The sequence below is a fragment of the Zalophus californianus genome, chromosome 8 (assembly GCF_009762305.2).
Source record: "Zalophus californianus isolate mZalCal1 chromosome 8, mZalCal1.pri.v2, whole genome shotgun sequence".
Classification (NCBI taxonomy): domain Eukaryota; kingdom Metazoa; phylum Chordata; class Mammalia; order Carnivora; family Otariidae; genus Zalophus; species Zalophus californianus.
Window position 1 is genome coordinate 85,253,475 of NC_045602.1, and position 25,628 is coordinate 85,279,102.

The 25,628-nt window shown below is 48.8% G+C and overlaps 1 protein-coding gene across 2 annotated transcripts in view; it reads right to left on the minus strand.

Moving 5' to 3' along the window:
* Positions 1 to 3,086: 3,086 nt before the first annotated feature.
* The window catches only part of UXS1 (UDP-glucuronate decarboxylase 1), a 96,946-nt gene continuing 74,404 nt past the window's right edge, over positions 3,087 to 25,628 (minus strand). For both annotated transcript variants that reach the window (XM_027623556.2, XM_027623557.2), the window contains exons 10-15: positions 21,580 to 21,699; positions 14,153 to 14,196; positions 10,452 to 10,512; positions 8,009 to 8,066; positions 6,059 to 6,162; positions 3,087 to 3,654 (exon numbers count right to left, since the gene is read on the minus strand). In XM_027623556.2, coding sequence (XP_027479357.1) covers positions 3,523 to 3,654; positions 6,059 to 6,162; positions 8,009 to 8,066; positions 10,452 to 10,512; positions 14,153 to 14,196; positions 21,580 to 21,699 — 519 coding nt within the window. In that variant the 3' untranslated portion in view covers positions 3,087 to 3,522. The remainder of the gene's footprint in view (positions 3,655 to 6,058; positions 6,163 to 8,008; positions 8,067 to 10,451; positions 10,513 to 14,152; positions 14,197 to 21,579; positions 21,700 to 25,628) is intronic.

Consider the following 25,628-nt stretch of genomic DNA (forward strand, 5'->3'; position numbering starts at 1 on the left):
CTCCTACGTGTGTTTTACATATCATGTCCAGAATTTTAAACTGTACTTAGTGGGAAGAAAAGGCAAAGTCGGCCTACTCCATCTTCTTGGAAACAGAGGTCTCCTCCTTGCATTTTTCTTCATTTTTGTTTCTTTAAGAACTGGCCTACCACTGTTGGTAAGTGGCAGAGCCAGCTATTCTGACTCCTGCATCCTGGGTCTTTATAGCATGTCACGTTAGTTTCACTTCAAATAAAATGTATAAAAAATACAGACACACAAAATTTCAAAATATACACAAATAGCAAGACTTTTAACATGCATTAAAGTTCTCGAACAAACACTTTCGCCAACATGGATGGGGCTTGCAAGTCATCCCTCTGTCTTGCTAAAAAGCAGAACTGAAAAAAACCAACATCTCTTCTTAGAGGCAACAGAGTAGTGAGGTCGCAGGGCAAACTGCTGTCCCCCAAATTGAAAACTGACAGGCGAATACATAGGACAACAACTTACTGCAAGAGCAGGGCCAAAGGAGGAACATCTGAATTGTAACTGACAAACTGCTGGCGGCCCGTGTGGACAAGTCTTAGTTAAAAAAATCCAGGGGGACCCCAAAATTTTGTGAGTTTTATCTCTAGGAACTCAACCTGGTGTTCATAGGTAAAGAGCAGAGAAAAATTCCGTGCTCAGCAGAGAAAAATGAACTGTTTTGAATTAGAGCAGAGGACTCTGTTCTCCCTAACAAGCCCTGCCCTCTCGGGAGGCACTAGTTAACCGGTCTAACCTGCTGGGGTTATATCAGAGCCCAACTGACCTGGGGAAAGGGAAATCATGCCAGCCCTGCTAGATGTTGTCCCACCTAAAAGGAGAAAAAAAAAATTAAGATTTTTGATAATCAAAGCCCTACTTTTCCTTCCCACAGCACAGCTGTAGATAAAAATGACCCGTTCCCCAATGTGCCTAGGGTACAAACAGGACACAGTCAAGAATTTTTAATACAGAGAAAACAGGTGGGTTAATCTTGGTAATGAGAACAAAGCCCTACTGCAGTCTTTGAAGCAGTGTGCATCCCCACCTCTGGATACTGTAGTAAGTGGTTCTCAGGGCAATTCAATTTTTTCAATTTCCTAGCAAATGTAACAACTACAGAGAAAGTCTAGGTAATACACACAAATCACCTTCATATGCAAACTGAAACATTAAAACTCACAGCTCCTCTGCCCCAGGAAATCACTGAGGACTTCCTAGATTTCCCATAGTCTCTCATGAGGCCAAATTGTAACTCACTGTCATGGCCAGACCAGCATTTCACTCAATACAACTTCGAAATTGAGAACTGAAAACAAAGTCAAGCTCCCAGTCCAACTCAGAACTATTAGAAGGGCAGCCCATCCACGGCCAGTGCCATGAGCGAAAACTCCACCAGGGCTCATGGAGTAACCAGGCTGCTGCAAGAGTCTACTTGGGGCCAGTGGGCCAGGCTCAGTACTAGAGAGCACATAAGAGAAATCCAGCAAGTTCTGATTCTGCAATGTGCACCTTGCTTGAGCTCATTCACGGTCATTGAAGGAAGAGGAGTTGTATCCCAGCAGTGAATCCCAGATCAGGAGGCAATCCTGAAATGCAGGGGCACTGTCATCTAACCATCCACCTGCCCCTGCCCAGGCTCCCTCAATACGACTTTCCTCTCTCCCTGGGACAGTCACATGCTCAATCCAAAGCTTACATTTTTTTCCCTGGATGCATTACCCTTTTCCTTAGGGGGAATTAGACATGATCCCTCTTCCCCTTCTTCCTTGTTCCCTGAAAACTTTTATGAAAATTATAGGGACAAAAGTAAAAAAAAATTCCAGAATTCTAGACACGAGCAAATAATAAGGTAAGAGAATCCTGAACCCCAGGGCTTTTGGGTACCCCCAAACTGCTCTGTCCAACTTAGCTCTACAAAAGTTGCCTCCAGGTCTCTACTCGTTCTGCAATGTCTGGGGTCCAAACTTCTCAGCTCTGTTCACCTTTGCCCAGTAAATGGTGTATCGCACAGTTCAGGCCAAAATAATGACAATTAAAATAAGAACCTTCCGTGAATACTCTCTTTCTCTTTCACACAATGTCTGATCTAGCAACAATCCCGAGCTCCAGAATCTTCTGGGGAATTTAGCATGACAAATAAAACAAAACCACAGCTTCCTTGGCCTGGCCTCAGTGATTCTGATAGGAAAAACAGGTCCAATTAAAAAAAAAAAAATCCCCAAGTGATTGTGAAGGGCAGGCGAGTCTGGCTTACCCTGGTTAGTTATGGAAACAGGCATTCTGCTCCACTGCTCGAGCTCTCCTGGTACCAGGTCAGCCTCTGTTGCTATCATGCAGAACCAGCTGGCTTGGAAAATGTAGTTGCTTTAACTCCCTGTATTGTTCTCCCATTTATTACAAAAGGAATACAAAAATCCTAACACCAGAGCTTGAAAGAATTCTTAATGAAAGCAAAAGCTCTCAAAGTTTTCACTCAACCCACCTAGTTTACAGATTTTACAACAAATGGCACTTCTTTTTCTCCATCTGGTCATTGCTGCCAGAGAAGGACACACAGTGATTCAAACCCTGGGTGAGATTGGAAAAGTCTCTCCATACAGCAGTTAATATTATATGCAGATTCAGCCCCAGGAGCAGAGCAATGTTTTTAATACCCACTCATCAGGTTACATACACCAACCTGGATGTTTTCGGGTTTTTCCTTTAAATTCTACAGCATTTTTCTTAGCAATCCAACAACGCACCAAGCAAAGCAGAGAGCCAACCTTTAAAACTGCAAGTGTGTTTCAATATTTTATTAAAATAGCATATTTAACCACTGTTAACCAAGAATACGTTAACTTTGTCCCCTCCCACCCCCACCCCAAATACACAGCACAACACAGTAGTGATTTCAAATATCCTTGATCGTGATAACCAACAGAAGTATTTCAAAGTCAAGTTTGCAACTAAAAACTAGACCTTGGAAAAATTCTGAATTAAAAGAAACATAAAGCTCTCCAACAGAATTCTTTTATCTGCCTGAAGAATAAAAGCCGGTGCGTCACCCACCTGACAATACTGCTAAATTTGCTTTCTTTTTTTTTGTCCTTTATGCATAGTATAATGTCTCATTTGTAAGTACCCACTTTTATAAATAAAATTGGCATTTTTCACCCCATTTAATGTTCCTTTTCAGCTTCACAAAGAAACCAGTAAATAAAACTGTCAATGACAGTCATGACATATGTTCTCATAGCAAGATAAAAAACGTGAAAATACGCAAAGATGCATCTACGCTATTTTACATAAAAAGACAGATTTTAAAAAGTGCAAGGCAAAATTTGCAGTTTTCTGAGGGGAGTTTTTAGGCACATCCATTTCTTTAAAGCAAGCTTCAGAATGAAATTCCAGTTTGTTCTTCATGACACCTGTTTTAAGTCTTTCTTAAAAAAAAAAAAAGAAAGAAAGGAAAAAAAAATACATCCCATCAAGTGTGAAACAGGGAATCTCCCATCCCAAAAAGTGAGGTTTTCAGTTATGGCGTGTCCGTCCTTTTTTTATTCTTGCGGGCTTTGGTTTGGGGATGTATTGATTATTTGCCTGGTACTCGAGTTCTTTACGGAAATAGTGGATGGCTTTGTTCAAACCTTCTTCCAGAGGGACCTGTTTAAAGAGAAGGTGAGAAGGGGAGACAAGGTCACTGTCGAAAGAAACTACAGACCTCCCCGGGGTTTCACGGGCAGGAAGTGCTGATGAGCGGTCTGCCCTCCGCAGGGGCACTCACAGCACTGCGGGTGGGTCACACAGCATGACGGGACTCGCCAGGACAAGGTCCTTCCAAAGCTGCTTTCAGAACACACTGGGCAATTTAACAAATTACACCCCGGATGGACATAAGATGAGCTCTAATCTCCAAAGACCTGAACCACCTCTTGCTGGTTTGGAGTCTATCTCAGTTTGAATCAACCACAAAGAGCGCCTGAAAATAATGCCCGTGTGCATGTGCCTTTCTTTCGGAAGTGTATGATGGAGGGAGGGTGCCCTGGGAAGCACCTGTGCGTGACTCACCCACCTCACTCTCCCATGGGACATTCACTCCCAGTGACCTAAGAGGCTGAGTCTGAGAAGAACCCATGATGACACTGCCGAAGCAATCTTAATTTAGAGCCCCCCCCCCCCCCGCCCCTGCAGCCAACAGGAAATCCAACCAGCTGCCCATGAGAACAAGGGGAGAAGTTGGGAGGGGAGTGCTGCCAAGGGGCACCTGGAAACTGTTGGGGGAGAAGGGTATGCCTGTTACCTTGACTGTGGTGATGGTTTCACGGGTATAGAAATACATCAAAACTTATCAAGTTGGACATTTTAAATATAGGCAGTCTGCTATATGCGAATTGTACCTCAACAGCACTGTCAACAAGACACATATGGAAAAATCAAGATGGGTATATGACTAAACGCTTCTTTGGACAAGATCCCTCAGAAATTACTAATGAGCTGAAACTAGTAGAAGAGAAACCAGTGGTAGATGCCTCATCTTCCACTGTGCTAGAATGTTATACACCTGAACTCCAGAAAAATAAAAATACCTACATATCTCCCATAATATAAAAGCAATAGTTAACTTCACAGCGAGTGTACATTTAGCTTTTTAAAAAATATTTTGTTTAAAATCAAGGGGCTCTACTTACAAAAGGACCGATGGCAAATGCTTTCTAAAAACAAAGATCTGCACTTGCGGCTTTGTGCAGTGGGAATTCTTATGTATTAAATTTTGTCTGGGCAGGAGCATATTTTTAGTGCACTCAAAAAATCCCTGTGGCCTTCAGATCACTCAGACCTGTAGATCCCAAGATAAAATAAGATCGGACTGGAACTCTCAAGTCCCTTTAAAATCCAACACTATAGGATTCTACTCAGCTCTCTGGAGGGCAACAGAAGAGACTGCCCCAAAACATGACTGTGGGAGCTCAGGACCACATCACCCCCAAATCTGCCGCTTTGATATGTATATGGACCGTGTTGGGCTGCAGGCTCTTGAACAAGTGCAGGACGAGGCTCTCTCTGAACCCCTCCGACCAGACAGGACTTCCAGCAGAAATTCGGCCGTCCTGAGTCCCCTCCCGGAGGTATCATCAAACAGGGAACACTGACTCTCACCACAGGAGAGGGCACTAGACCTGGACCCAGGTAAACTGTCACCGGCTCTCTTATCTCCCATCTGTTCTTCTAAGGGCCCATTCACAGTTCTTTTCTTTTAAGATTTTATTTATTTGAGAGAGAGAGAATGAGAGAGAGAGAGCACGAGAGGAGGGAGGGTCAGAGGGAGAAGCAGACTCCCCACTGAGCAGGGAGCCCGATGCAGGACTCGATCCTGGGACTCCAGGATCACGACCTGAGCTGAAGGCAGTCGCTTAACCCACTGAGCCACCCAGGCGCCCCCATTCACCGTTCTTAAAAATCATTTACTGTCCTCTAAGAGGCCTACGTGCCCCTCTTCTTTCCCTATTAAGATGGTATTTAAACTTAAATTCTAAAGCTGCCTCGAGTTACTTATTCTTCCCTGGGTATCTCCCACATCTACCTGCAGAACAGACGCTAATCTACCTGCAGTTTCCCACAGGCCACTTGGAGTCTAACTTAGTCTAGGAGCAACAGAAAGGCATGGAGGGTCACCGCTCCCTGGCCTTTGGTCTCTCATAACTCCCAACCTGGTGTTCCACCTTCGGGAACTGGTGACCTGCTTGCCCCAGTTCAGGCAGCAACCTCGCCCAACCCCGCATGTCCAAGGACATCCTGGGCTGAGTGGAGACAGGCAGGTCAGCCCGGGCGACCCAGGCCCAGAGCGCATGCGGCCATTGCCCTGGATCCTTCTTTCATAGAGTAAGCCATGGGCGTGTGCAAGTTTACAAAAGCAGACTCCACAGTGGGTTCCCATTTCCCCTGTCACTGAGTGAGACACAGGAAAGGAGAGGCCATATACCAGCCTGGAGAAAACCCTACATCCTGTCCGCCCAAGCACACCAGCGCCCACAAGGACCTGCCGGGGCAGTGTAGGGCACGCACTTACCACAGGCTCCCACGCCAGCATCATCTTCGCTTTTCTGATGTCTGGTTTTCTTTTCTGTGGGTCATCCTGGGCTTCAGAGAGGAACTGAATCTCACTTCCACTACCTGAATTAAGAAAAAAAGTAAAAGAATCACAAACCACTTTAGGTGGGACTTTTACTGTATGCCTCAAAGTGAAATCCCCTCCATGCAGTGAATAAGGGTGCAGATGACGGAATGCATTTCCCACGGAGTCACTGAGTCACACAGGGGACTATACCTCTGGCCCCATGAGAACTGGGTGAGAGGCAGTCACTCCCGAGAAAAAGGGCAGGGCTCCCTAGCTGCCTGCTCCCAGGCAGACCACCCACCATCAGCTAACCCAGCAGGCATGCCCACAGAGCCAGACTCCAAAGTAAGTAAAAGTGGCAAACGTGGTGTGCGGTCATCTGTGATCCGATGGCCCCACTGAGCCACATCTGAGGCATTCACGCACTGCAGGAGCCCCTGGCCTGGAAGTGGGCTGGCTTTCAACTTGTTTAACCAAGTAGAGTGCAGAAGGAATGACCGTGGGCCAGTCCCCGGCTGACGCCTTACGGAAGACCTATTTATGCACCTGCAGGTGTGAGCCCTGAGCCAACATATAAGATGTCCAGCTACCCTGCTGGCCAGCAGAATGAAGCCACGCGAGGGACCATCGGCAAAGACCTGCAGAAGAAACGCCCAGCAGAGGCCAGCCCCGATCACAGAATCACAAACGAATACAACAGTTGCTGTTGTAAGCCTCTGCAGTTTGGGGTGGTGTGCTACTCAGCCTTTCACAGAACCATAGTGATTATACTGGCCAAGGATCTTGTCAAAATGTAGATTCTGATCCAGAAGACATGGCTGGGGTGTGTTATTCTGCATTTCTAACAAGCGTCTGGGTGACGCTGAAGATGCTGGCCCCTGGGCCCCTCTCGAGGTAGAGGTTTGGGATGGCCTAGATCCTGGACAAACTGCTATCTGAGCACATCCCTTCCTTACCTGGAAGGCAGACCCAGAGTGGGAAAGCTGGGGAAGCACATCTCGGGGAGGCTGCTGGGGCCGTGAGATCCTGCAATTTATGACCGAGGACGGCCAGCCCCGCTCCTGTCCAAGTGTCCAAAGCTGATAAGAACATGCTGGTAGAGGACAGCTCCAACTCAGGAAGGAGCAGCCCCCCAAAATCAACCCAGCTAAGTATGGGGTCTGGACAAACACTTCAGCACGTCCTACATCAGGCTTACCCCAGTCTAGCCAGCCACACTCCAATCTTGTTGTGTCCTGACTCAAATTTCTTGACCAACCATGGAAAACATACCACCCTACACCCCCAAAAATCAGACTTCCCAGAGCTCTAGTAAGCCTGATGATGTGACAAAGGGCTCACCCACTGTGCATCTGCAACACAAGTGCTGTCTGAAAACACACAAGCTTCTTACAACTTCCAGAGCACGCCCGATGGGGGTTACTCCCAGTGTCTACACTGCCGCCAACATGTCATGGCTAGGTTGGCCGGAACTGCCAAGAACTTGAAAGAAACTCGCCAGCAGATTCCATCAGAAACACACAAGCTGGAACTGCTCCCTCTTGGCTCTTCGAAATCCCATTCTCAGCACTGTCCGTGTTTGGAAATCCAACACTTACTACTTGTGCAGAGTGATCTACCACTGTCCCATCTCAAGCACTGGGAACAAACCTATTCCTCCCACTCCACCCCGACCTGTTGATACAATTGTGAACACAACCAACCTCCCTTCCCATGCCCCTTCATCTTTATCTTTCCATTACTTAAGTAAAGACTCAGAAGACAATTAAGTGTTCCTGAAAAGTCCTGCTTTTTATCTAATTCAATTAGCTTGTATTAATTACACATTTTCTAATCAGGGTGTTATTAACTGATAGGATGAGTGCAGCCAATTTCACTCAGCGACGTCTTTATCTTACTTACCAACAAGGTTTTTAATTAACTGAGCAAATTCTAGGATTGTGTGTTCTTCCGGGTTCCCCTAAGGAAGAAATGGTTGCTGGTTATAAGCATAATCACAATAGCAAGAGACCACCACCCAAACCACATGCATATATTCCAAGTATCCACGGGCTGACTCTGGCATCTTGGAAAGTCATGAGGCTCCTGGCTCTTCATGTTTCCTCGGGTGCTTCCCTGATCGGGATGATGACTGATCCGCCTAGTGAAGTGCTAAACTGTGTCTGGTCCTCCTTTTGTCCTCTAGACTGTCTGTTGACAAGAATGCCCCTTGGCTAGGTCAAGAGCATCTGATATGGACACATGGTACCTGGCCAAGGGACAGGACGATTTCTGTATCTAACGTCACCGTAACTGCATTGTCACTTTGCATAAAAGTTTGGGTCTGCAAAACGAGTTCTCCTAAGACAATATTATTTCCCTTGGGGGGCACTGTGTCAACAACTTAAGCAATAACAGACTTGCCTACTTGCACATGGGAGCTGTAAAGGAACCAAAATGCACTCACAGATGAGGGCTCTGGGTAGCCAGAGTGAAAGCCTCGATGTGGTTTATAGAGTGAGCTTGCCCTTAGGGGGCATCAAAGAAAACCATTTTCTCCTTTTCTTCCTTCCATCACACAGGATGGTGGCCACTGCCCCTCTTTCCTTCCCAAGCCTGCTACTCTTATTTGCCACCCCTCCCCGTCGTAAGAGACCACCATCAAGTGTGACAATTAGGTGTCCTATATACGCTGTACCCCAACTTCCTGGTCTGTCCTGAAGCTGGAAGGGACCAAGTCCTACATATGAGGACCAAGTCCTACATATGAGCACCAAGAAAGGACTGACTAGCAAAGTGGAGTGATAGGAACTCGGGAGGGAAGGGCCCCGTCTTTGTCAGAGCTACTTGCCCACACTCTTCAGACTTTGGGGAAGACGGGTTTCTCCCAGGGATGGGAGTTCCCAAAGGGCCCCGCGTCAAGGCCCCCCTCAGAAAGAAAGAAGGTACCTAGTATCTAAAGAAAAGACTGTGGTTACTTGGGGAGTGGGGGACATCACTGACAACATGAACATTTTAAAGGGCCTGGAGCAACACCCAGGATAAAGGTGGCATGGCCTTGACAGTATCTGGTAGGTAAATGCTCGAAAGAAACAGGCTCACAAGACACGTCTCACTCTGTTTTTAATTTCATGTTCTTTGAAAAGTGCATGAAGGCAGCCCTGGCTGGTGCATGCTGACCCATGAATCGGTCAACAGTCTGACAAAGGAATGATGCCTCCACCTTTCCTATTTGGTAAGAACTCCCTCCCAACTCAGTGAAAAATGAATGCGACAGAACATGCTTCAGATTGCTGATTACAAAGAAAAGTACAAAGAAAGGTTTTTGAGTGAAGTGGTTTTGAAGAATCAGCAGGCATGGCCACACCTATGAACCTTAAAACCTTGTAGGAAGCAGGAGAGATGGTTTGGGAGAAGCACCTGAAGCCGATCCAAGGCTTGTCAAGGTGAGGCCATGGCTCCCGATAAGCTAATGTCAGGGGCTGTCGGAAGAAGCAGAGCATTTGAATGATGGGCAGTCTGCACTGGACACTTCACATTTTAAACAAGATGGAATGAAGCTCTTCAGAGGACAGTGAGTGAGAGGGTCAGAAGACTCCAGACATGAACATGAACTCTGGCTGAGAGCTGGGGAGGAGGAGACTCAGAGGGTATGACCCTGCCCTCCAAATCCTTGGAAAGTTACCCCCACTGCGGGAGGCATTGGACTAGCTTGAATGGCCCCCACGCTGAGAAGTAAGGCCAGTGGGTAGCTCACAGAGAACGTGATTTTAATTCTAAATCAGGAAATGCTTCCTGCCGGTGAGAACTGGACAGAGACAGAATGAGAGACGCATGTTCACCAAGCAGTAAAACTGCTTAAAAACACAGAGCGCAAGAACCTTACAATCCCTCCAAGAGGGAGACTCTGGGACCACAGGAAGCAATGAAGGAAGAAGCAACAAAGATGCCCCCAGAGCAGCCAGCTGAACCAGACGTGATCAGAACCTGGGACACATTCTTAACCTCCGTGAGCTAAAGCTCACTTAATCAAGTCTTCCAGAGATTAGATTATGCCAAACAATGGAGAAAGGAATGTCCATCTACTGTCACCAAAGGCTTTCACAAATTTCTAGACCCAGGTCCTTCAGGATGATAGAGGTGGGTGAGTGTTTGTCACACCACCCACCCATGCCTTGCAGACGTTTTACTCCTTTGCACACTCTTATTTTGTCTTTTTCCCCTCTACTATTCAGCAAGCGAACACACGCATGCCCTACGTGTGCTGCCAGCAAATAAAGCGAAGGTTGTTGGGCTCTTTATGGTCTCACAAAAGCACGCAACTCTGACCCATTCCAGGGGGCGTGGAAGGAGCGGACGCACTCACCAGGTTGACCGGGCTGCTGACGTTGCTGTTCATGAGAGCCACGAGGCCGTTCACCAGATCGCTGGAAAAGAACGGAAGGCCAGGTCAGGTGCCGCAGCACGCAGGTGCCGGGCAGACCCACGCCACCTCCCGGAAGAAAACCAAACCCCAAATGGAAAGCCGATGTCAAAACAAAATCCTGCAAATAAGCGGCGTTGAGACAGCTAAAAGTATTCATGGATGATGGTATGACATCTGGAATTCGCTCTCAGCGCGTGGGGTAGAGATGGCTAAACAGGAATGGAAGCAACGGATGGGCTTAAGTTCTCTACTTTCGTCTATTTCTGAAACCCTTTAACGACTGGAAAATAAAAATAAAACAGACATACGCCCCCAAAAGATGGTGTTAATACAGTTTCTGATGAAAAGTCCATGTTTAAATGTGAGCCCACGTAGCTGGTCCATATGAAAAAGCAATGATTTGAAAAAAAAAAAAAAAAAAAACAAACAAAAACAGTAAGACCCACTGAAATGAATGCACTCCAGTATGTAATTCTCATACTGGCAAATCACAGATAAAGCCAAACAACACAGTGTTGAAATAAACCAGACCAGTGCTCCCTACCCCCTCACCTTCAATTCCCCCCCAACCCCTCGCCACCCCCCGAGACTCCTCGCATGGAACGGTCGGGGACCTGGATGTTTCAGATGGATCGTGACCAACTGGGCCATGAAGGTGAAGAGAAGTAAGCAAACTTTCGCTTACCAAGGTTTGGTTCTTATTTTCAGAGGCTTTAAAGTGTGGCTCTGTTAAAAAAAAGTTACTTCGTAAAAATGACACCTCACTGCTACACACGAGCACGTTCTCTACGTCTACTTTCATCAGCTGTACTTCTCAGAAGACTTTTAAAGTTCTGTTCTGGTGATCCAAATGCAGTCTGCGTTGAAGCCTTCCCTTCCTCCTCCTCCATCATTACCAGCAAGGAGCAGGTTACTATGGTCAACTTCAAAACAAAACCTGTTTTTGCTTTCCTTTTTGTCCAAAAAAAAAAAAAAAAAGAGGGGGGGCGGGGTATTTGGCAAACAGTTAAACTATTTTCTGAATTTTTGTTTCTGATGATTGGGTATTTTAAGTGAACATGCCTAAATAGTCCGTTCCATTCTCATAGATCAAGCACAAATGCAAGTAACTGCTGACTTTGGATGACTTTTCTAGAAACTGGCAAAAAGTCACTTCATCATGATGGCAGTAATTATTATTATATTACATCACAACACATCTCTCATGGCATCGGTCTCTGTATATTCATCAGAAGACGTTAAAAGCTGCCATTCACCAGCATCCACAATCCATTTTAATACCGAAATGGGGGGGTGGTCCACGTGAAGCTGGAAGACAACGGACTCATGCAATCATCCTCATGGTGGGGGCACGCATCTTTTATGTAATCAACTGGCAACTTTTAAGGTCAAAATTGCATAGATCACACCCATTTAACCTGAAGCTCTTTAAAAGTGTCATTTTGACAAAGTGACTTTTTTAAAAAAAAGATAACATGCCTTTGTTATGGGGATGAGGCCATAACCTGACCGGGAAAACATCACACACAGTCATGCCAAGATGTGAATGTGTATGGTATGATCGCCCGGACCTCAGGAACCGGGAAATGCCACTTCAAGGCAATCGTGGATTCTGGAAACAGTTAACTTAGTAAGGTAACTATAGATTCAGACATTGTACATTCTTAACTACAAAATTAATTGTTTCTTAAAAAAAAAAGAAAAAAACCTAGCTTATTAAAACTAGCAAAACTGCAACTTATCTATCTCAGTTGAGTCGTGAATAACAAAACTGGGAAGTCAGGAAAGCTGTCTGAGTTTGGTACATCATGGAAATATATCAGGGCAGGCCACGCACTGCAGGCACTTTTCCTGAGCTGGGATGGTGTGCGGCATGTGCACTGCTGAATTCTTAACATCTTTTAATTACTGGCAGAAAAAGTCTGAGGCCCTTTTAAATGAATTTTGTATGTGCTGCCTTTGAAGTAAATGAGCACAGTTAAGAAGAGTGAGTTCTAACTGCTTTGCCTTTTACTGCAGTCTCCCTAACACTTTGCAAGCTGTCATAGCTGGAGAAGTTTGGAGGCCACCGGTGAGGTGGTTCCAGGTAATGCCACATCACGGATGACCGCATGACTCCCTCACGATGTGCACAGCCTGGGGAGGGGCGTGAGGTGGGCGAAGGTGGGTGGGATGGAAGGTGTGTTATTATGAAAAGATAGTACTCAATACACAAAGTCCAATTAAGATGGCCCGGATACAGAATCTGGCTTGATGCATTTTCTCTGAGCACAAGGTTCCTGGGGTTAAGTGCTTTGAAATGAAAACAGTCCTAGAGGGATCCTGCTATTTCCTGGTTAAATCTCTTCTTAGGATATTCGGGCACCAAAGTGTGCCAGCTATATTTTACTCCCAGGCTTTGTGTCCTGCTTGGCAAGACACTCATGGCTGGGGAGGAAAAAAACCACAGACTGTGATGTATGTTTATTCATAGCTTTCTTTTAGACTAAATGTGAAAACTGACAGATATGTTTGAGAAAAAAATCTACAGTGGCTGTTTTTATTTTTATTAATTTTTTTCCCTACCAGCTCTTTTTCCCAAAGAGGCTTCTCCCTAGGATTCTCACATAATCAGACAAAAGTCTGCGTGGTTGCTCTGGCCGGGGTGGCCCAGACCTGCACCCTCACTGCCACCACTTCACGGTTACAGCGCCCCGGGATGTTCTCAGGACGCTCCAGGAGCAGCATTTTCCTGCTGTGTGTGCAGCCGTCACCCTGCCTGACAGGCATTCCCGGGTATTTACACTGCACAGTAAAAATATATGGTACCGAAATATAGAACTGGATTTTACAATGATTCGGGATATCAGAAACTTCTACAGAATTCACAGTAACCGTGTCATGTGGGGAAATACTTTGTTCTATGCAACTGATTATAGAGTAAACTCTTCTCCCAGAACCCAAACTGCATTTTAAAATGTCACCAACTGAACTGACCAACAAGAATACGAGACTTAGGAGGATTAACAAGAAAACGGTATTACCACTGTGACTATTCGACAACGTTCTCAGATGTATTTTTATTCGCATTTAGGTTCCACATAAAATCTGACAGGAGGATGGTCTACCTTATCTTTCCCTTAATGAGGACAATCTCACCCGCCCCAGAAACCCACGTTTAAAATGGGTGTGTTTCAGCTCCTGCAGGTTTGCTGGATGATTAAGGCCAGCTCTCCAGCTGGTGTGATCTGATATCAAGTCGCCCTCAGGAACTGGGCAAGTTTCCCTATGAAAACACTAGGTGGCAGTAAAAGATTAGCACATGAGTCATAAATGCCGCAGACTTATGTGTAAAATTTTAACTTTTTTTTTTAAGATTTTAAGTAATCTCTATACCCAACAAGGGCCTCAAACTTACAACCCTGAGATTAAGAGTCGCATGCTCCACCAACTGAGCCAACCAGGCGCCCCGAAAATTTTACCTTTTAAACAGAGAACCCCAAGGGCTTTCCCATCTGAAAATTAAAATGGACTTTTACCCGAGCCATGTTAGAGATGTGAAAATAACGAACATATCGAACAGACGCGGGCTGTTTGGTCTACCACCTCTGCTGGAAGCAGTGCTAAGGCGGACTTGTGCGCAGCGGGCCCAGCTGCCTTACCTGACGTACTGGAACGCCCTCGTCTGCGACCCGGACCCATACACCTAGGAGGAAAGTGACAGTTAGGCCTCCCGAGAAAACCACACTGTAACAGGAAAACGGGTTTCCTTAAAACTCCAGGGGCACAGACTGACCTCCGAACTGACGCCGAAGGGGCAGTGATGCTGCAACCCACTCAGTACCTCCAAGTTAGGCCCCGACAGTGGGAAAGTGCATGTGTCCATGTATCAAGTCTGTCCTTCCAAGTCAGTAGTGGAAGGACTCGGCTTCTGTTACGGTCCTGTGACACGTCGGGGATTACGTTAGGTTCTGGGGTCTCCAAGCCCAGCAGGGTGGCGGCCGCACACACAACAGGAAGCAGTACCTAGAACCCGGGTCCTGCTCCCTGACAGCTAGGCGCCCAGTCAGACCAGCCCAGAATCTCTGGGGAGGAAGCGGCAGGCAGCTTGGTACTTTTACAGCCCTGGGTGAGTCCAACATGCAGCCACGTTTGAGAACGACCCAGGAAACCATGGTTAGGAGACGGAGGTGGCAGAAGGAAGGAAGGGAGGGAGGGAGAGAGGGAGGAAGGGGAGGAAGGGGAGGGAGAGAGGGAGGAAGGGGAGGGAGGGGAGGGAGGGAGGAAAGAAGGGGCCCTCACGCTCCATTCGTGTCTGTTGCCACATGTCCAGGCCTGTACTCGGTTCCTTTTCTCCACAGACCCTCTTGTCTGAATGTTCCCTCCTTGTGACACTTCTCTGGCTCGTTCCGCCAGCCAGAATGAACAGTTCTGCCCTTCAAGTTCAGCCATTCTCCCTTATTCCCCTAGACTCTGCCACTCATAGCAGCTTCCCAGGGTGAGCTCCCGGGGACAGGTACAGTGTCTGACTCACCTGCGCCCCACTGCACCCCGCATACCACCAGTGCTCCATGAATACGTACTGAACAATAACCTTGTGGGGTCTGTAGGGTCTACCACGTGGTTAGAACAAAGAAACGGAGGCAGAGCCTCTCTGAGGCACTCCCTCACCCTACAGTCACAGAGAAGGAGCCAGGGGGTTTTTGCTTGCTTTCTTGCTTGCAGTGGTGGAAAGGCGGCAGCTGGGAGGAGGGACTGCCTTCTAGAACAGCCTGACTTCCCAACCCGGAAGAGAACAACACTCGTGCCTCTGTCACTGGCCACCTGATGCCAAAGAGGAGCCAGAGGCCAACAGCTCCACAGCCCAGAACAGCCCCACAGACCTTGCTTTCCAACAGGGCTCCCCAGGGCACAGGCCACCAGGTTTGAGAAGCAAATGGGAAGGAACAGGAAAGGTTAGAAAAGCATGCTTCACAGGCACCCGCTGCCTTTTTCGTTTTTTAAAAGCAGGGTTAGAAGCCTGCTTTTGTTATCTTAATAAGCATTCGGATATACCAACGTCAAAGGGGCATCGGATTTACCTACTTAGGCAGAGGCCCTCCCAGTGAGAAGAGGCTGGGGAAGTGATTTACAGAGCTTTCTGTCTACAAGACCCAAGTGCAACCACCAAACTCAGTAAAGGAACGTTGGAAGAAAGATGAATGGGCCTCTGAGAAGCAGACTCACCCTTCCTTGGCAATTCTGCCTGAGTCCAATTCCCTGGTCTTGCTGACCCTTCTGATACATCTGGGCAAGTCAGGAAGGAAGCCATGGGCCCAATAACTAGGACGTAGGATGGGGGGGTGTCCATCCACTACGCATGGCTGGCCTGTCATCCTGGACATCCACCTGCACCTGAGGAGCCCTGCAGGTGGGAGGGACACCGGTCTTATTTCTGTGCCACCGCATCACAGAGGAGGTCATGAGAGCCCCAAGCACTGCAGTGACTGGCATCCAGGAGGGTACGATCTACCCTGACTCCCAGTTCAGGAATCTTTTTCTTACCCCACCGCATCAGTAATTTCAGCACCTCCCGTGGCTCCAGCTGTCAACTGTGGCCCACGGCAAGCTGGCAGCGAGCCACCCTCCCATCTCTTTAGAAAGTATCCGATTTGGGCAACACCCATCAGTCTGAGCTGCAGCATCCTTGACGCACAGGGCCGTGGGCAGAGAGCTAGTTCCTGGTTCCTGGGTGTGCTTAGTCAAAGTCCAGACCCTTCTCTGTCTCCTTTCTTTGCCCTTTCCCACCGTCCCTGGTCAGGGGATTTGCTGCCACATGCCAGCAACATCCACGGAGAGCCCACCGTGCGTGCAGAACAGCGACGGCCTTCAACACGCCCGTGAAGGCTTCGTCTTCACTCCCATCAGCCCTCCGAGCTGTGAGGTACCAGAGCTGACCCACAGAAAAACACACAGGGGCAGTTTTCCATCCCACTGGATGTGACAGAAGGAACGTGACTCGGGGCTGTGTGCTGGCTGAGCCCACAGCCAGGAGGAAGTGAATGGGCCGCCAGGGTTAGGATTCTGAAGAACCACCCCAAACGCCTTCCTCAGCAAAAGGAACAAGGGAATCATGATGGTGACACTCAATGGCTTGAATGTCACAAAATGGCATAAACCCAAAGGTTTAGAGTCTCGTACTGGGAAGGCCCAATAAGCTGAAGATTGAAATAAGCTGCATCTACAGAGAGTTTCACACCACTGCCTTGTTCATAGTGCCCTCCTAGAGGGGGCAGTGATGCCCAGAAGGCCAGGGTGTCTTCAGGCACCCCTCCCTAACCTGACTCCATCACCATAAGGCTCTAGGAGCCTGGAGCTGAGCTGCAGAGGGGAGCTCAGCCTGATCCCTTCAGGTCCAGTGACGAAAGCCCCTCAGCAGATACCCTGCCACTGAGGTCCCACCTGATGTCCACATGGGTGGCAAATGGGCCTCTGGGAAAAAGTCCACGTTACAGAAGGAGCCAATGGAAGGGCCCCTCTCCCCGGGCTGTGGCAGGAATGTGTGGATCTTGGGGATCCCCATGCACAACTCTCCTGGGTCCTGTCGATAATTGACCTTGAAGACATGCCCCAGCGTGTGCAGGCAGTTAAAATGCAATGTCAGCAGTGCCCCTGGACCCTTCCTCCCTGGCATCCTCATAAAGTCCTGTTGGATTTAAGTTTCCGTAGTGTGTGCTACTGTTCATCTCTATTTTGGTTTAAATCAGCCTCCCTGCATACTTCTGCAGTATTTACAATACAATAATTTTTAATTCCTGTGTGTACTATTTTCACTATGCAAGCATGCTACGTGAATAAGTTAAGTAAAAAAGAGTGTGCGTGTGAGAGAGAAGATGCGATCCCACCTCCCTCAGCAAATATGCCCATCCTGACTTCAGGAACAGCTGGAAGCCCTGCACAGCCCCCTGCCTGACGATAAGACACACCAGGGCACAGACCTGATCTCACTCACAGACCTGCCCAAACGTAGATAAGCAACAGATGCTACAACATGAGTAACAAAGGGCCTGGTGCTGACAGTGAACACCCAGCCCGGCTCCCATGGCCGCCTTGTTTTCCTCCATGAGAAGATAAGCCAGGCTTTTAGCAGCTCTGTCTTCACTTCTAGAACGACAGAAGTGCAAGGAGATTCAGGTCCCTGTTCAGTCTGGATAACCAGGGCTGTGTGCAGGTCAAAGCAGCACGGTGATTCAGGAACCACCAAAAGGGAGAGGTAAACTGGTGGGCAGGCAGGCAGCCAAGAGCACAAGAAGTACTACCAGGGAGCACTGCAGCGTGGGGAGGGGGGAGACAGAACACCACAGGGGAGCACTGCAGGGGAGCACTGCAGGGGAGCACTGCAGAGGAGCACCTTTGGAGAGAACAAACATGGAGGGCACGAGGAGCACTTTGGGAGGCATGGGGAGCCCTATAGGGGAGCATACGAAGCAGCACAAAGAGCACTAGATGGGGGGCACAAAGAACATGGGGGGCATGGGGAGCACTATGGGGGAGTATGGAGAACACTGCAGGGGAGCACTAGAGGGGAGCACAAAGAGCACCACGGGGAGCTCGCCCGGGAGCATAAGGAACGTGGCGGGGGGGGAGGTGAGGCATGAGGAGCACTATGCCAACCCCAACCCCAACCCCACTGCTGTGTCCCATGTGCCTCCATGAATGAAGGCCCAAAGTTAGGGATCACTTCTGATATCACACTACAGATACAAAGGGTAAATAAAACATAGATTCTGGTCTAAGAAGTATGGTTTCTCCAAAATTTCCCTCTAGAAAAAAACAGCAAGGCTTTTTTAAAAGATGCAGACCGTGACTCAAACCCCAAATCTGCCACATCTGGAAAAATTCACCTCAACTTGTTCTCTCACCTGCAAATTGGAATGAATCACAGTGAGGTGAGAAAACAGAATTAAACCCTAACGTGAATGTGCGCACGCTCACACATGTGAGCACGTGCGCAAGCTTTGCCTGAAATGTGAACTCAAGTCTCTTCAAAATAGACTTAATGAGCTAGCTCTACCTGAACTGTGCCATCTACTTTCTAAACTTTCCAAACTGGAACACAGTATTTTCTGAGCTTTGTGAGCTCAAGCTAGAATACAGCTTCTGTGCGTGACTCGCAGAACTCAGCACAATCCTCCCCGAGTTACCCTGACAGACCTCTGTGACTCAGTATGTGGCAACAGGCCCAAAGGATGAAATCTGTCCCGAGGTAAGATGACAAAGGGCTTCAGGAAAGGCGAGTGAGAACAGTAACCCAGCTTGGAAATGTGAAGGCAAGATACTGAGGGGCCACGAAAGAGGTCTTTAGTCTTGGAAAAAACATGTTGGAAACAGAGCGGGAAAGGATGGATGGGCCTCCTTACTCTCCTTCCCTGATAAACCAAGTGCTCCCGAAGTTGGGCTGGACTGAGAGTCATGACGCAGGACCCCCTCGTCCAGAACTTCTCCACAGAGCCGTCTGACGAAAGCAACGCCATCTCAAAGAGACAGCAAAGGATGAAGAGCGGCTTCATCAAAACACTGAGGGGACAGAATTCTGTGTGACAAGAGGGACCACACACTTCTGAAAGGCCTCCCTGAGGACCCCTGCCGCCAGGGGCATCTAGAAAAGACAGAACGTGGCATGTCTGGGACTAGTTGCTGCCCTGCTCCTCGGTCCCTGGCACCGAGGCGACAACACATGTGTTATCTCTGGCTGCCCACAGTGCATGCTTTCTTGGGCGGGCCCACCTGACGCTGGGGCCCTGTTGCCCAGGAGGCAATCGGTCAAGAAGCCATTTCTCAGAAGGCTTTTAACAGTTCGCTCCACAAACAAAGCAGCTCTGATCGGGGGCGTGAGGAGACTTCGTGAGGGCAGTGGCTAAAACAGCTCCAGGAGTGTCCCTGAGGGTGAGGAGTTCCCCACCAAGCAGCTGGGTGCCCATGCAGGAACCCTTGGGACCCAAAGAGCAGGCAGCGGGGAGCACGGGTGAGAGGCAGCTTCGCCTTGCAGGAACGCTACGATCGCGACTTCCAGAACAAGCCACAGAGCACTTGTGCTCATCACAAATGCAAGCGGCCACTATAAACCCAGTCCTTAGCTTGACCAGCCTTTATCCCATGCCGCCTTGTCGCCAGGCACCCTTCTGGCAGCTGGGGACACAGCCATGAATGAAACCAGGTCCTGATTTCAAAGCGCTTACACTCGAGAGGGGGCTGGGGGCTGAAGAATACTTCAGTCGCTGAGAAGTGCAATGAACACCACAGGGAGCATGGTTAGGAGGGGCGGAGTGGAGGCTGGGTGTCATTACATGTAGAATGGTCCAGCGCTCCCCTGCTGAGAGGATGACTGAACAGGGAGAGGCCTGGAAGCTTTATTGCTCCTGGGACAGGTGGGAGCAAGGGGCTAAGCTTGCAGAGCAGCGGGGCCGAACCTCAGGTGCACAGGGGGGCCCGTGAATCATGCTCTCAGCAGATGAAAGCCCCCCGGAGCTGCTACTTTTCTTCAGAGGCTCCCCTGGCTGCTGGGTGGAGAGCCCCCAACAGGGAGAATGAGTGGCTAGGAGGCCGGGGCAATAAATTGGGGGCGCACGGCAGTGAGGCTGGGGGAAGCGGGAGAAGAGGTGGACGGGGCCGGACTCTGGATCTTAGGGCAAGCCCACCAGGCCGTGTCACTGTAGCAGTACATAGTGTGAGAAGGAGAGCACCCAAGGTGACCACGGCGTGGCCGTCTGCAGGCCCTGGGGCACAGAGTTAGCAGCTGGTAGGGGGAGGGAAGAGCAGGGGCAGGGCACTGGCACCCTGAGATGGGGTTCGGATTCACCTCTCGCCCGCAAGGTGTTCAGCAAAAGTCACCTGTAAACGTGTCTTGCCCCGGGCTGGGGGCGGGGCTAAGCTTTTTGTTCTGAATTGGCAGCTGTGTAGCTAACCCATCCAAGAAGAAACGAGCACCATGGAGAACAGTGATCAAGAGCAGAGGCTCCGGCTCAGACACCGGTGGCCACTGTCCGGTCATGTAAGCTTGGGCGATGCCTCTAACCTCCGCGCTTCGGTCTCGCCATCTGGACAATGGGCTCATAACAGAACCTGGGCCCCACACATCTGTTGTGAGCACTGAGTGAAGTGAATTAATGGGTGTGAACATCACTGAACAGAAAACAGTAAACTTACACTACCGACAGACAGACGGATGGATATGTACGGACACAGAGCTGTAACTTTCCCTTTGGAATGCACTCAGCTGATAAGCAAACGCTCCTGCAGTTTTCAGAGTAACAAGACGCAGGCAAGTGTTTGGATGCCCCCCAAACACCAAGCCTGAGCGGACGCACAGGCCACGGGGCTGGAAGAGGATGCTGAGGCAGGCAGGAGGACGAGGAATGAGGAAAGCAAGCGGAACAGAGGAGCAGAACACCAAGAATTCAGCTAAACCAGAGAAACCAACCGAACTGAATCAGCAAACCCTTTGTAGAGCAGGAGAGGGCCACTCCTCGCCGAGGATGGGACGGGGGCGGCGCGGACGTGTGTGGAACGCGCCGCCCACCCTAATGCTGGGTGCGTATCTGAGGGTGCTCACCCACACCATACACTCAAACCACTGAGGTCCAGAAGGTGGGCTCCAGAAGGCTCCCAGGTTGAGCCTGACAAGCAGAGGGCATGCTTCTGGGCATCACCAAGAAAACTGCCGAGACCTGCCCCAGACACCTCACTTCTCAGCAACCTGAGGGGCACCGAGGATACACATGGCCCTGGTTGCAGCCTGTGGGCCAGGAGAACATCCAGAAAGGTCTCTGCCGGCAGGGTGGTGTGGGCAGACGCACCCCGAGGCCCAGGCCGCGTGGACCAGGCTGCAGCCCACGCACTAGGCAAGGCCACCAGGGCTCCGTCACTCTTCGAGATTCCAGCCCTGCGCCTTCCCTCCTTGTCACTAAGGGCAACGGGATGTACCCAAGGCAAAGGGGCAACCTCAGGAAAGTAACTGCCCGAACCAAGAGGCACTGCTCCTTTGTCGCTTGCTGGCAGACAGCTAACTCTTTCTGCCCCCCTGCCCCCTCCCCCCAAGGCCGGCACATACCGTAAGCGGCTCGCCCTGCAGCGCCTGCAGGATGAAGTTGCTGACAACCCGGCCATCGTTCATGTGCATGCGTGGCCCAAAGGTGTTGAAGATCCTGGCCACTCGCACTTCAACACCTTCCTGGAACAGGAGAAGAGGATGTGAGATGCATTTCATTTCACCTCACGTTTCCGGTGCCTGGCCCATAAAGCAAGTCTGAAAATGCCCTGCTTTTTGCTCCGAGATTAAAGTGGCTTTCTGGTAGTGTCTATATAATGCATTCACTAACAAATGTGAACACTGCACAGAGTTATACCAAACTTGAATGCGTCCCCGATTCCACCCCCATCAGGCCATCAACCTCCCGGCAGAGAACCTGCAAGGCAGCAAACAGTACAAGGGGAAAAAGGTTTGTAGAACATTTTTTTCCCTAGTAAATAAGTATCTATTTCCCAAATAGGGCCATGCCATGCATACTCTTTTATAATCATCTTCACATGGTATTTCGTGCAAGTTTACCAGTCAATAGTGATTTTAAAGGTCAATGAATGTTTGGTAGCTGATGCAAAGAAAAACAAGTGCTTTATCCTGGAAAAGGGGGGACATACACGCATTCTTAAAGCGGCACACTGCCCTATAACCCCCAATCTGTTCCAATAGAAAATGGACTTGTTGGGGCGCCTGGGTGGCTCAGTTGGTTAAGCAACCGCCTTCGGCTCAGGTCATGATCCTGGAGTCCCAAGATCGAGTCCCGCATCGGGCTCCCTGCTCAGCAGGGAGTCTGCTTCTCCCTCTGACCCTCTTCCCTCCCGTGCTCTCTCTCTCTCTCTCATTCTCTCTCTCAAATGAATAAAATCCTTAAGGAAAAAAAAAAGAAAATGGACTTGTTTTAGTGAAAAACTAAAGACAATGCAGCACCCCCTACAGGCTACTAGCTACAAAGCCCAGGAAGATCGGTGCCAACATCATTGAGAACAGCTATCTCTACGTGGTCAGATTATAGGTGTTCATTTTCTTCTACGTGTTTATTTTTTTTTTTTTTAATTTTTGTTTAAAGATTTTATTTATTTATTTGAGAGAGAGAATGAGAGAGAGAAAGCATGAGAGGGGGGAGGGTTAGAGAGAGAAGCAGACTCCCCGCTGAGCAGGGAGCTGGACGTGGGACTCAATCTCTTGGGACTCCAGGATCATGACCTGAGCCGAAGGCAGTCGCTTAACCAGATGAGCCACCCAGGCGCCCCTACGTGTTTTTTTAAATATTTCTATTTTTGTTACAATAAATATGCATTACTTTCATATCAGGAAAAGTATATTTCAAATATGTAATCAGGAAAGTATGTTTTTTAAACCCCCAAAGCCTTCTTGAAACTATCTCATGCAATTATTAATTTCACAGGCTGCTTCTTCATGAATCAAAAATTAAATACATGTTTTTATCACACCCTGAATTAGTGGACTTCCACAGCGTCTGTGTGTCTAATCTGTTTCATCCATTAGACTACAGACGTGCATTTTCCAGGAGTCTAAGGGCAGGCAGGATGGCAGGGTGAGGCCCAGGGCCTCACGTGCCCTCCAGTTCCACTTACCCTTGCTCAGCCCTACTGTACTTGGGAGAGGAGTATACTCACCTCACACAGGACTCACAAAAAGGAAGCCAATCCCTGCATAACCCTTGGCATGGGCCTGGTAGCGAAAAGCAGTAGTTGCTACTGTTGTCTCTACGCGTCCAGAACGTTTTCTATTCTAATTCTACCACTTCAGGTCTGGTACAGGCTGGGATCCAAAAAACCCTCAACGAACAGGGCTGATTTAGGACAGATTTTTCCACCAGTGTAATGAGTGAGAGGTGATGAGCTACAGTGTCTCAAGGACCCACGCTGCCTCCCTGTGGTTGGAGCCACCTGGCTGGCCACCTCTGCCCACAGCAGCCTCAGCTCTGTCCCAGTTACTAGACAAACACGAGCAGTTTTTATGTGCACCGAGATCTGAAACGGTTGGGAAGCATGGATCCAGCACACAGCTCACTTCTAGAAACCAGACGGCCATATTTTTGCTAATTCCTCCCAGCAATGCATTATAATGCTCACATGAGCTACTCAGAGTCTTAGGATTAAGGTATGAACTATAATCCTAGATCCAGGAATAAATCAACTCCTTTCTCTGCTGAACTAACCAGAGAATATTTCCAAAATGGGGGGAGGAGGAGAAAGAAGCAGAGATGTTGATCTCAACAGAAAAGAACTCAAAGTATCCACTTGCATTTAATTGTGAAGATGAAGAAAGAATCAGTAGATGAATATGGTGTTATTCTAGAAATAGACTGGAAAAACCTCAACAAATTTATGAGTCAAACCAACAGGCCCAGCAGGACAGAGAAGTCGGGAGGATGAAAGCATTTGATTTGTTGCAAACCTTGATGGGCTATGCAAGGTTTGCAACAAATCAAATGCTTTCATCCTCCCGACTTCTCTTTCCTCGGGGACAACACTCCAGAACATGGCCTTACAGAAGCTGTGTTTTGCGGACATGAACTGGCCAGCATGTACACGGGTTTGTTTCTTTTTGTTTTCTCATTTGAATTGTGAACTTAGGTGCTACAGGACGACACTTCTGGACTGGTACAGTTGCTGGGATAGCCACCATGCTTTTCGGAAAACTCCAGCTCTCAAACTCAAATGAAATAAACATAAACCCAAGGCTCAATCAATTTAAGACCTGCTCTCCTCTCACGCACTGGCATCTCCTAGAGTTTGTGTCCTGCTTCATCAGGCTACAAAGGCTACCCCCGTTCGGCATGCACAGTCCATCAGCCCTCATCCCCTGGGATCCTGCAGGGGCTCCAGGTGGGAAGGCGGACCTGTCAGCAGGTAATGACATGGATGCTTATGGTGGCAGCCCAGTGGGTGTTCACATCCACACTTTGGAGGCAAGTATAATGACTCCCTATCTCAGGCCTGAACAAAGGGTCCGTGTCTGACCCAAAGCCTGCTTCCCTTAATGAAAACCCAGAAGGTGCCCAATAGGCCGTGATGCCTCTTCAGGGAGACCCTCCTCTGCAGGACCAATGAGCAAACACATGCACAATCTCTTAACTCATATTCAACATTCCATCTGCCGGGGGCAGTGTCCTGCTGACTACCAGGCTGGTGCCTCTGAATTTCCACCATGGCACAATGCAGGGTCTCTGCACACTCACACATGTACGCAAACAGTGATTCAGAAAAGGAACTGCCGGGTCATTAAGAAGGGTTGGGTTTCACTGTGTCCATGGTTTTGTCCCGGGTGGGGATCAGGAGTCATTCACTCATGATTCCAAGCATCAAGCATCTGGACGACTCTAAGTCTGAGTCACAGCAACATAAAACCAGTAGCAACTTGAGAGAAGACAACGCTCGGGGCGCCCCTTGAGTGAGTGTATGTAAGCACACACAGGTAAAGAGCACGTGGCTTGCTCTGATAACTGGGCTTCAGAAACAGTGGCCAGGCTACAATATACAACCCCAGAAGGGTGAGCTGCCATCAGAATGTCTCCTTGCCTATTTCTAGTGCCCAGGAGGGGTGAGCAGTTGGTAGGCAGGCCTGACTGATCAACCAGCAGTAACCCAAGAGATACAGTGAAGTTTGGAACAAAGACTCTTCCCTCCCCAAACCTCTCCAGAAGAGAGAAATGTTGCCAGCAGGGATTAAATAGGCTCTCCCTCAAAAGCTCTTTCCAATGCAGTCATTCCCTGGTGAGTACTGTCTCAAGCCACTGAACCACACAGTATGATCACAGTCCCTGTCTTCACTATAGCAGGTGCCAGAAGATGGAACACAGAAGCCCTGCATAGGGAGGGAGCAGGTGCTGACCAAGAGCTGGCCGTCTGCCGCCCACTCCGTGGTGCAGGCAGCCTGCCCTGAAGGGGGTACCTAAGGCAGGGATGGGGTCAGAGAAATAACAAAAAGTGCTCCCAGGTACAATGGGCCTGACTTTGTGGTGCTTCCATAATCTTCCCCATGCCCCTGGGAGAAGTGCGCACACATCACGAAAGCCACAGGACTGTGAGACCCTGAACACTGAACTGTGTAAT